Source organism: Pristis pectinata, chromosome 34 (genome assembly GCF_009764475.1).
Source record: "Pristis pectinata isolate sPriPec2 chromosome 34, sPriPec2.1.pri, whole genome shotgun sequence".
NCBI lineage: Eukaryota > Metazoa > Chordata > Chondrichthyes > Rhinopristiformes > Pristidae > Pristis > Pristis pectinata.
In genome coordinates, this window is record NC_067438.1 from 5,658,795 (window position 1) to 5,670,599 (window position 11,805).

The following is an 11,805-nucleotide window of genomic DNA, read 5'->3' on the forward strand; positions in this document are numbered from 1 at the left end:
GAATTTCTTTAGCCTCCTGAGGAAGTAGAGGCGCTGGTGAGCTTTCTGGGCTGTGGCATCAACGTGATTTGACCCTGTTGGTGATGTTCACTCCTAGGATTCTATGGTTCAGAGGTTTATTCCATATGCCAGAGGAGGTGAAGGGATTGGATACAATCGCTACATTTAAGAGGCATTGAGGGAGACATTGAAATAGATGAGGCATAGAAGGATACGGTCCTAAAAGGAGAAATGTAGATGTGCAAAAAGGTCAGGACGGACCGAGTGGGCCAAAGTGCTTGTTTCTGTGCTGTTTAACTCTGGTTCTATGTCAGTTTGGTTTGCATTAAGTGCTTTGAATTCAGACGGCTGAGTTCAATCGCAATTAACTCTTGCACAGTATACAGAATGAAGCAGAGGATGCTGGAAACTCTCATGAGGTCAGGCAGCATCAGCAGAGAGAGTTTTGGGTCAACGACCTTCCCTTCAAACTGGAGTCTGCTTTTATTTCCGATTTTCAGCATCTGCAGTTTTTTTTTGTTCTTTGACTTCCAGCTTGGATGCAGGCCCTTCAGCCCACCTCGTCTGTGCTAGCCCTCCGATGTTCCGCACAAGCCTCCTCCCACCCTACGCGCGGATTCATGGAGATATACTGCACAGAAATGGACGCACCTTGACCAAGCTGCCTACCTGAGCTAATCCCATCTACCTACATTTGGCCCCTATCCCTCTAAATGTTTCCTCTCCACATATAGAAACATAGAAAACCTACAGCACAATTCAGGCCTTTCAGCCCACAAAGCTATGCCGAACATGTCCCTACCTTAGAAATTACTGGGCTTACCCATAGCCCTAAGCTCCATGTACCTATCCAAATGTCTTTTAAAAGACCCTATGGTATCTGCCTCCACCACCGTTGCCGGCAGCCTATTCCACGCACTCACCACTCTGAGTAAAAAAACTTACCCCTGACATCTCCTCTGTACCTACTCCCCAGCACCTTAAACCTGTGTCCTCTTGTGGCAACCATTTCAGTCCTGGGGAAAAACCTCTGACTATCCACATGATCAATGCCTCTCATCTTATACACCTCTATCAGGTCACCTCTCGTCCTCCGTTACTCCAAGAAGAAAGGGCCGAGTTCCCTCGACCTGCTTTCATATAAGGCATGCTCCCCAATCCAGGCAACATCCTTGTAAATCTCCTCTGCACCCTTTCTATGGCTTCCACATCCTTCCTGTAGTGAGGCGACCAGAACTGAGCACAGTACTCCAAGTGGGGTCTGACCAGGGTCCTATATAGCTGCAACATATCTGCCCAAATGTCATTTAAATGTTGTAATTGTTCCCGTCTCTACCACCTCCTCTAGCAGCTCGTTCCACATGCTCACCACGCCCTATGTGGAAAAAGTTGCCCCTCAGATCCCCCTTTAAATCTTTCCCCTCTCACCCTAAACCTATGCCCTCTAGTTTTACTCCCCTACCCTGGGGGAAAAGGACTGTGATTGTCTATGCCCCTCATATTTTTTATAAGCCTCTATAAGGTCACCCCTGCTTCAGGGAAAACAGTCCCAGCCTGTCTAATACAGCTGCCCATCCTTTCTATTCCTGTGTCCCTCGTGTACAGAACCAGCTTTCCTTATGCACCCATCCCAGAAATGTGCTTTGCAAACCATTTTCAGATCGGAGCAGGCAACGTCCTCTCTTTAAAAAAAAAGTTATCTTTCCAATAAAATTTCCTTTATTGCTCTTTGCAGAATTAGATCACTATTGCTGCTCCTGACTTTTGCTCTTAGTGAATTTTAAGCAATTTGTCACTTTCAGCCAGGTACAGGAGTAGGATTTGGCCTCTCCAGCTTGCTCTGCCATTCACTGAGACTGGATCTTGGTCCCCGCTCCAGTTTTATGCCTGTTCCCCATGATCCCAGGACTTCTCAATAGTCCAGAAATATATCTGGGCATTGAATGTACTTGATTATTTAACCACCAGGGCTCTTTGGATTGGAGAATTCCAATGATCCACAATTCTGAGAGAAGAAATTCCTCCTATTCTAAGTCATAATCCTGAGATGTACCCTGGTTCTAAATTCCCCCATCAAGGAAATACCCTTGTGGCTTCAGCACTGCCAACTCCTTCATGCGATCACTTATCCCTTCAAACACTTCAGTTTGGAAAAGTACGAGGTGTTGCATTTTGGGAAGACAAATGAGGGTAGGACTTTCACAGTGAACAGTAAGGCCCTGGGGGAGTGTTGTGGAACAGAGAGTTCTATAACACTCTAATAGGAGTACAAGTACATGGTTCCCTGAAAGTGGCATCACAGATGCACAGGGAGGTGAAGAAGGCTTTCAGCACACTGGCCTTCATCAGTTAGGGCACTGAGTGCAGAAGTTGGGATATTATGTTGCAGTTGTACAAGGCGTTGGTGAGGCCACATCTGGAATATTGTGTTCGGTTTTGGTCACAATGCTATAGGAAAGATACCATTGAGTTGGAAAGAGTGCAGAGGAGATTTATGAGGATGTTGTCAGGACTCGAGGGACTGATTGGCAGGTAGGGAGAGGTATATAAAGTCATGCAGGGCGTAGATAAAGTGAATGCATTCAGTCCTTTTCCCAGGGTTAGGGAATCAAAAACTAGAGGGCAGAGGTTTAAGGTGAGAGGGGAAAGGATCTGAGGGGCAGCTACTTCACATTGAGGATGGAATGATCAGCCAGAGGAAGTGGTTGAGGCAGGTACGTGGCTAACACGAGGGGACATAATTTTAAGGTGATTGGAGGAAGGTATAAGGGGGATGCGGGGTAAATTTTTTACACAGAGAGTGGTGGGTGCGTGGAACGCATTGCCGGCAGAGGTTGTGGGGGCAGATACGTTAGGGACATTTAAGAGACACTTAGATAGACACATGAATGATAGAAAAATAGGGGGCTATGTGGGAGGGGAGGGTTAGATAGATCTTAGAGCAGGATAAAATGTCGGCACAACATTGTGGGCTGAAGGGCCTGTACTGTGGTGTAGTGTTCTGTGTTCTATTAACAACATTTAAAAGATGTTTGGGCAGGTACATAGATAGGGACGGTTTAGAGGAATATAGGCCCATTTCCATTCTGTATGATTCCGAGTGCTGCAGACCCGAGTCTACTCAAAGCTTCCTCACAGAACAGTTCCATCATCCCAGGAGTTGGTTTGAAAAAAACACTTCTTCATTGAAGCAATGTTGACCTGCAATAATTATTAAAACTGTGGCTCGTCTATATTTTTGCCTGGCCTTCCCTTTCTAAACTGTGGCCGCATCAAGGCCTGTTCTGCACCACAGTCAGCTCTCTAACTTTTATGCACACAAACTAAAAGTTATTTTGACTGCATGCCTGTGGGTGATATAATTACAAGGCTGTGTTTTAGTCCTTCAAAAATATCTTTTGTCTAGTGATTTTGCAGGGTCTAAACATGTTACTGTATACTCAAAACTTAGCTCTGCAGTCAGCGACCCAACCCAGACTTGCCAGGGGCCATAGCTTGGGTGTTCCTGATCTGATCCGCTTGCCACAATGTCGTGTGCCAACAGGTTTCTCCTAACTCTCTGGAGATTACATCTTGGTTAGTTGAGTAGAGTCCAGCCGGTAAGCTACAACAAGCAAGAAATGGGCTGCTGGAGGGACTCAGCGGGTCGGGCAGCATCAGTAGAGGGAAATGGACAGTCGACATTTCGGGTCGAGACCCTTTATGTGGACTGAAAGGGTAGAGGGGAGATAGCCGGTGTAAAGAGGCGAGGTGGGAGGTGGAGGGGTGGGAGGTGGAGAGGTGGGGCAAGAGCTGGCCTGGATGTGGATCCAGGTGAGGAGGAGTTGATTGGCAGATGGAGTCAGGTGGGGAAGGGTTGGAGATAGATGCAACAAGCAACTGAAAGGCAACAAGCAACTGAAAGGCAACAAGGTGCGGCAAATGGTATGAAAGGCAAACGGTATGATGGCTTTTGGAGCCACGGAGTTGTACAGCACAGAAACAGGCCCTCTGGCATCCCATGGCTGTACCAACCACCCATACTAATCCCATTTACCAGCACTTGGTCCGTAGCTTCCTCTGCCTTGGTGATTCAAATGTTCATCCAGATCCCCCTCAAAGGTTGTGAGAGTCTCTGCTTCCACCACCCCCACTGTGCATTCCAGATCCCAACCCTCCCCCTAGTGGAAAATAAATCTTCCTCAGATCGCTTCTAAACCCCTTGGACTTCTCCTTAAACCTACACCCTCCAGTTTTATACTGCCCTACCATGGGATAAACTCTGTGACTATCTGTGTACCTCATAATTTTATACAACTCAATAAAGTTACCCCTCAGCCTCCTTCACTCCATGGAAGACAGTCCCAGTCTATCTAATATTGCTGCCCATCCTTTCTATTCCTGCCTCCATTATGTACTAAACCAGGTTCACCTTAATGCACCCATCCTAGAGGTGTGCTTTGCAAACCATTTTCAGGTCGGAGAAGATGATTTTTTTTTTACAAAGTCTCTTCCACAGTCAAATTACCTTTAACTATTACTATTTGCAGAACTAGATCACTCTATTACTGCTCCTGACCTTTGTTTCGAGAGAATGTCAAGTAATGCATCTTTTGACAAGGTACAGGAGTAGGATTCAGCCCCTCCAGCTTCGCTCTGCCATTCAATGAGATCTGACTTTCACCCCAGCTCCACTTCTTTGCCTGTTCCCCGTGATCCCAGACTTTTCAATAGTCCAGAAATCTATCTCGGTATGGAATATATCTCAGCAGCTCCCTGGTGAAAATATTGTACTGGAAACCAGCCCAAGGTCTGATGAAGGGTCACAAACCTGAAAGGTTAACTGTTTCTCCTTTCACAGATGCTGCCTGACCAGCTGAGCATGTCCAGCATTTTAAGTTAGTTGTATAGCACGGAAATGGGCCCTTTGGTCCGACTGGTCCACACCAAGTTCTTTCCTCTGTCCGAAGACCTAATGGGTTAAAGCAACTCGTGTTCTCCTTCTGAGAGCAAAGGTTTATGCTTGAAGCTTGGTCAGTGGCTTTGGAAAACCTCAGGCCAGTCCACTAAACGGTGAAAATGCAGGGTACATAAAAGATATTTTTAACAGCAAGCCCCATTTTAACTCTCTCTCCCTTATTCCCTCTCTCCTCTTACAGTTGAGCAGAGCAGATAGACGCGAGACCACACGTCCAGCTTTTATCGTCGTGGGTTGATGAAGCTCGCCAAGTCTGACACTACGGACTACACCATTTTACATTGATGTGCGTTCACCAGCATTGACAATGGAAATGGCTGAATGTAAATACCATGTGTTTAGCCGCACTTGACAACAAGTGACATGATTCCGTTACATAAACGATTTTTAGAATTATTTTCCACCTTCCTTTATCTGTGGTGAACTGTGTTTGCATGGAGATTATGACTTGCATTTACACTACATCAGACCTGCCTGGCGCCGAGTATTTGAGTAGAAAATGTGTTCCAGTGATAACAATTAAAGAGAAAAATCCTTGGTACCAGGAACTTGTGTTGTCCATCCTCTCTTTCCCTGCCCGCCCCTCTCCTGAAGGCTTTTGCTGAGGTTTCCACTGGATGACCACTCTCCATGCAAGGACTGAGACACCGGTCAGCAGTCGGACAGGTCTTCGCAGGCAGTTCTGGACCCTCAGTTCCCACCCACGTGAGGGTCAGGTGCTGACGCCCTGGCCAGTGTTTTTATAGTTGCTCCCATTTCTTACCCAGCCTTGCTGAGGCCAATTGAACCAGACAGCAGCCAAGACCAACCAACGAGGTGACGTTGAGCCAATTGAACCTGACTGGATTGGGCGCAGTGCACATTTATAACCCCTGCGTGATTTTTGACTGAGAGCGGAGGAGAACTGGAACAGCAAAGACAGGTACGAGTTGCCAGAACTAATTTGAGCAGTTCTGCGGTAGACTGATGTCCATTTATGTGTTCAAGAGTTTCCCAATACACAGGAAGCAGGAGTAAACAATCCGGTCCTGTTCTGCCATTCAGTAAGGTCGCGGTTAGTCTGATCTTGGCCTCAACTCGACTTTTCCGTCTGTTCCCCATAATCCTCAACTTCCTTCTAATCCAAAGATCCATCTCCATTTCAAATAGATTCGACGGCTCCATCTCCAGACCTCTCGAGAGTCAAGAATCCCAAAGACCCATTAAGAGAAGTTGTTCCGCAGTGCTACAGCTAGTAGAACTGCTGCCCCGCAGCGCCAGAGACCCGGGTTCAATCCTGACCTCGGGTGCTGTCTGTGTGGAGTTTTTGCACGTTCCCCCTGTGACCGCATGGGTTTCCCCCAGCTGCTCCGGTTTCCTCCCACATTCCAAAAATGTGTGGGTCTGTAGCTTAATTGCCTGCTGTAAATTGCCCCTAGTGTGTGGGTGAGAGTTAAAATCTTGGGGGGGGTGGTGGTGGTGCGGATTTGATGGGAATGTGGGGCAAATAAAAAATAAATAGGATTAGCATAAATGGACGATGGTCGGCATGGACGGTGGGCTGAAGGGCCTGCTTCCATGCTGTGTTTCTCTACAACTCTATGACACTCTGAGCAGTTCTGGCCAGAAGCGAAAAATGACTGTGGGCAAATTGCACCTTAAGATGTAATGGAATGAAACTCCACATCAACCATCCATTTACACGGATCCCATTTTATTCTCTCCACATTCCCATCAACTCCCCCACCCAGATTCTACCCCTCACCCACACACTCGAGGCAACACACAGTGTCCAATTAACCTACTGACCCACACGTCTTTCGGATTGGGAGGAAACCAGAGCACTTGGGGAGACCCACCTGGTCACAGGGAGAACGTGCAAACCCCGCACAGACAGTGCCGGTGGTCAGGATCGAACCCAGGTCTCTGGAGCTGTGGGGCTGCTATGCTGCTAGCTATGCATGCCACCATGCCGCCCTTTTATCGGTCAACTCCCCTAGTTTTTGGCTTCTCTGATAAACCTTATTCAAACTGCCAAGGTTACTCTTCATTTTGTCCATCTTAGTTAAATGTAATGGTCTAATTTGTTCTGAAGGAAACAATCCTAAACTAACCACTATCTAATTCTCCAGTCCCTGAGAGATCCTCAGATCAATAAACCCTCTCTCATGCTATCACACCCTATCCTGTGGAGAAAGCAGAGAGTGGTAGGTAGACAGGAGTTTGAGTGGCAGGAAAGGTGCCCTGGTTGTGGCTTTACTAACATTTTACATGACCTCCTCGCTCTTGTGGTTTGTTCTTTGGCCAACAAAGGCCAATATCCCCGCTTTACCTACTGTCGGCGATGTTGGTTCCTCCTTGTATGTTATCACTGGCAATTTATTCCCTTGATTTTCTTGCCCTGCATCACCTCTCCAGGTTGAATTGAATTTGACACCTTTATGCCCACCCTAATGTGTCCACCTTTCTGCAACATCCTCCTCATCGATCACACCCGCGGGGCAAGTGCAGAGCCCCAGGGAACCTCACTGCACGTAACCCTAAGTCACTAAAATTCCCGTTGACCCGCCACTCTCTGCTTTCTCCCTGCCATACGATCTCCTTGTCAGAGAAGTGTGGAAACAGGCCCACCGAGTCCACATTAACCATCAACCTCCCATTTGCACCAATCCTATATTAATCTCAATTTTTTTTTTAATTCCCACATTCTTACCACCCCCCCCCCCCCCCCCCCCCCGCTCACCTACACACTGTCGTGTTTAATTTACAGCGGCCAATTAACCTACCAACCCGGATGTCTTTGGGATGTGGAAGGGAAACCAGAGCACCTGGGGGGAAACGGTGCGAACTCCACACAGACAGTGCCGGAGGTCGCGATTGAGCCCGGGGTCTCTGGCGCTGTGAGGCAGCGACACGCTGCACCATAGAGCTGCCCCTGTCCTCACCGTCCACGTTCAACTGATCATCCACTGTAATTCCATTGAAGAGGCTCTACTTTCTCCCTCCGAGCTAGATCTAAATCTAGTTTCTGTAAAGCACCTCAGTTGCAAAATGCTTCTTAAGGAAGCTGGATAATGGAACTTGTCGGTGTCAACACCATATCATATTCCACATACCTCAGAGCTGAGGCATGGACTTCATTCACTGTCCATTTTTTAAAAAATGTAAACAGTGGCACCCATGCATTCAATGTAACCAGAGCAGTGTTATCACTGGTTGTGCCTGTAGGTTAAGGTTTTGACTCTCTACCTCCCCTAATAATTCACACATTTTGAACGATATGACCAAGAAATGGCAGATTATTCTGTCCTAACACCAACATTACTCACTCACAGCAGTGGTTTCCAAGCCAGACAGTGAATGAAAGCCCCACTAATTAATACTTGGTAAAATACGTACCACAACCAATGTGCACCTGAGAGTGTCAGGGGACATAACTTTTCGATAGATGGGGATTGCTGGGGTAGCTTGTTTCTCCATTTGTGAACTTTCTAACTAAATTACCTCGATACCATCAAAAGACTCAGTGACACCCATGTTTGCCGTTTCCCTCCCCCCTCAGATTGGGAACCATTGGGTTTGCTAAATGCAGAGAAGTATATATTCATTTGATGGCTTTTTTTTTTGCGCAATTATTAAATTAACATACTGGAGAACAATCTGACTAGCTTGTTGGTGGGTGTGCACTTGATTTTTTTTTTCCCCATCCTGATCTTCCAGTATTCCTTGAAGCCAATTGTCCTGGGAATAGGAAATCTTTCTCTATGAATGTCTGTACTTTTGGGGATCATCAGAGCAAAAACCCAAGAGGGGAGCTCCTCATTTGGTTCAAAGTATTTGAGGCAAACAATTTAATGTCTTTTCTTCCTGAACTGGTAAAGTATTGAATATTCCCAAATCCGTGGGAGGTCGAAGTTCAAATGCTTCACAGGGACCATTTCTACTTGGGTGGAAAAATAGATGAGGTAAATACAAGGGAAGAGAGTAGCTAAAATAATCATGTGGCCCTCAGGAAGAGACTGGGAAATTAATAATGGGAAGTGGAGAAGTGGCCGAGATTCTAAATGATTGTTTTGGATCAGTCTTCATCGTGGAAGACAGTAAAACATTTCAGTAAGAGAATTTAGTAGCTACAGGGATGGTGTAAACCAATCTCGTATCACTAGGGAAAAAGTAACAGGCGAACTAATGCGTAGAAAGCCAGTAGATCTCTGAGATATAATGACCTGCATTTGAATTAGCTGCAGAGATGATAAGAGATATTGGTTGTAATCCACTAAACATCCTTGGATTCTGCAGAGGTCCCGATGTAGAAGCTGCAAGGAAAGGAGACAGAGGAAACTGTAGGCTGGTTAGCCTGACATCAGTCAAGGGGAGGATGCAGGAATCTATCATTAAGGAGGTGACATTTTAAAAAAAACAAAAGACAAACGAGCAGAATTAATATGGTTTAATGAAAGGTAAATCCGGTTTGACAAATTTGCTCAAGTTCTTTGAGAATGCAGCGAACAAGGTGGAGAAAGGGGTCCGGTACATGTAGTGTACTTGGATTTCCAGAAGGCCTTCGTTAAGATGTCACATAAAAGATTTCTGCAAATGGGATTCAGAGGGTTGCAGGTACTATATTCCAGGATGCGATTGTGCTGGAGAGAGTGCAGAGGAGATTCACGAGGATCCTGGCTTAGAGGACTTCGGTAGGGGAGAAGGAGCAAAGGAGGCTGGGGGGTGACCTGATGGAGGTATGTAAGATATGAGGGACATAGGGTAGAATCTTTTCTCGCATGGTAGGGGTATCAAAAAAGAGAGGCCTTAGATTTGTGAGAGGAAGGAGTTTTAAATGGGATCTGAGGTGTGAGTTTTTTTTGTATTCACAGAGCGGTTGATATCTACAATGTGTAATCAGGCGCAGTTACGATGTTTAAGAGGCATTTAGACAGGCACTTAAATAGGCAAAGCATGGAAGGATGTGGACCTAGCGCGGACAAATGCGATCAGTGTAGATGGGCAGAAAGGTCAGCATGGATGTGATGGGCTGAAGGGCCTGTTTCTGTGCTGTACAACTTTATGACAATGAGAGACTCCAACCTACAGAGCTGGGGCAAGTGGTTCATCTTCAGACTGGCAATCATTAACTGGTGGGGTGCTACAGGATCAGTGCAGGGGCCGTGACTACATTAGTAACTTGGATGAAGGGACTGAGTGTACTGCAGCCACATTGGCTCATGATATGAAGATAGGCGGGTCGTGTGGTGGGCACAGGGAGCCTGTGAAGAGATGTAGATGGGTTAAGTGAGTGACCGTGGCTAACGTGAGCAAATGCGGGGTTGTTTGCTTTGAAAGGACAATAAAGCAAGTTATTTAAGTGGAGGTGAGAGGCTGACTCCTGCTCTTACTCCTTCTGCTCTCCTTCCTAAAGACGCCGTTAAGTTGTAAAGAGTGCAAGGATTTACGAGAATGTTGCCAGGACTAGAGGGCCTAAGTTGTAGGGAGAGGTTGGGCAGGATAGGACTTTAGTCCTTGGAGCGTAGGAAACTGAGAGGTGTTACTCGATGTGTATAAAATCATGAGGGGCACAGGTAGGGTGAATGCACGGTCTTTTCCCCCAGTGTTGGGGAAGATAGAAAATAGAGGACAGGTTTAAGGTGGGAGGGGAAAGATTTAAAAGGGACCTGAGGGGCAGCAACTTCATACAGAGGGAGGTGCGTACGTGAAAGGAAGTGGTTCAAGCAGGTACAATAACAACGTTGAAAAGGCACTTGGACAGGTACATGGATAGGAAAGGTTTAGAGGGCCAAACGCGGGCAAGTGGGACTAGCTTAGATGGGCAACTTGGTGGGCATGTATGAGTTGGGCCAAAGGGTCTCTTTCTGTGCTGTATTAGTCTGAGATTGAGCTCCTCAAAAATCAGATGCAACTTCACTGCCGTAAGGTTAACCCCAGCTCGGTGAAAACAAGACTTTAAATCGGTAAATCGTTGAGATTAGCATCTCATTTCTTTCTCACATTCTCTCTACAGTTTTCACTTGTAGATTTTATTCTTCATTATCTTCATTAGTCCTTCGTTTGAACATCTGCTCTCTTCCTCCACCCACCTCCACTTGCCTCCATTTCAGAGTTGATAGTAATCCCAGGAAGTTTTGGGAATACCTGGATTGTTTTGGTAAATGGCAGTTTGAAAAATCCCATGCCCCCACTTTGTTTAACAAAAGAGGTAAAACTAACTTTAAATGTGCCAATGGGTTCTCTGAAATAGAAAACAAAGGAATTTTGTAGGAATTTTGTAAATTATGTAAATTATTTAGGAATTTACAGTGCATGATAAAGATATTTAACATGTGGCATAATTGGCTCAAAGTAGGCTGTGGTTGCAGTGGAGGGAGGGCCGAGGAGGTTCACCAGGATGTTGCCTGGATTGGAGGAGTTTTGTCATGGGGAGAGATTGGATAGGCTGGGCTTGTTTTCCCTGGAGCAAAGGAAGCAAAGGGTGACCTGATGGAGGAGTATAAAAATTATAAGAGATGTAGAAAAAGGAAATTCTTTTTCCTGTTGTAGAGGTATCAAGAACGAGGGCATAGGTTTCAGGTGAGAGGAAGGGGTTTTAAAGGGGATCTGAGGGACAAGTTTTTTTTAACAGAGTGGTTGATATCTGGAACGTGCTTCCAGAGAAAGTGAAATCGAATGCAATTACTGTATTTAAGAAACAATTAGACAGATAATTAGGCAAAGCGTAGAAGTATACAGTCCTAATGCGGGCAAGTGGGATTAATGTAGGTGGGCAAAAACGTCGGTGTGGAAACGGTGGGCCAAAGGGCCTGTTTCTCTGCTATACAGCTCTGACTCAATACCCTCTTCCCATACATCCTGCTCTC

The 11,805-nt window shown here is 46.1% G+C and overlaps 1 protein-coding gene across 1 annotated transcript in view; it reads left to right on the forward strand.

The window, feature by feature from the left end:
• Positions 1-5,505, forward strand: part of LOC127585846 (spliceosome RNA helicase DDX39B) — a 37,375-nt gene extending 31,870 nt beyond the window's left edge. The window contains exon 11 of the mRNA XM_052043547.1: positions 5,139-5,505. Coding sequence (XP_051899507.1) covers positions 5,139-5,155 — 17 coding nt within the window. The 3' untranslated portion in view covers positions 5,156-5,505. The remainder of the gene's footprint in view (positions 1-5,138) is intronic.
• The last annotated feature ends 6,300 nt before the right edge of the window (positions 5,506-11,805 follow it).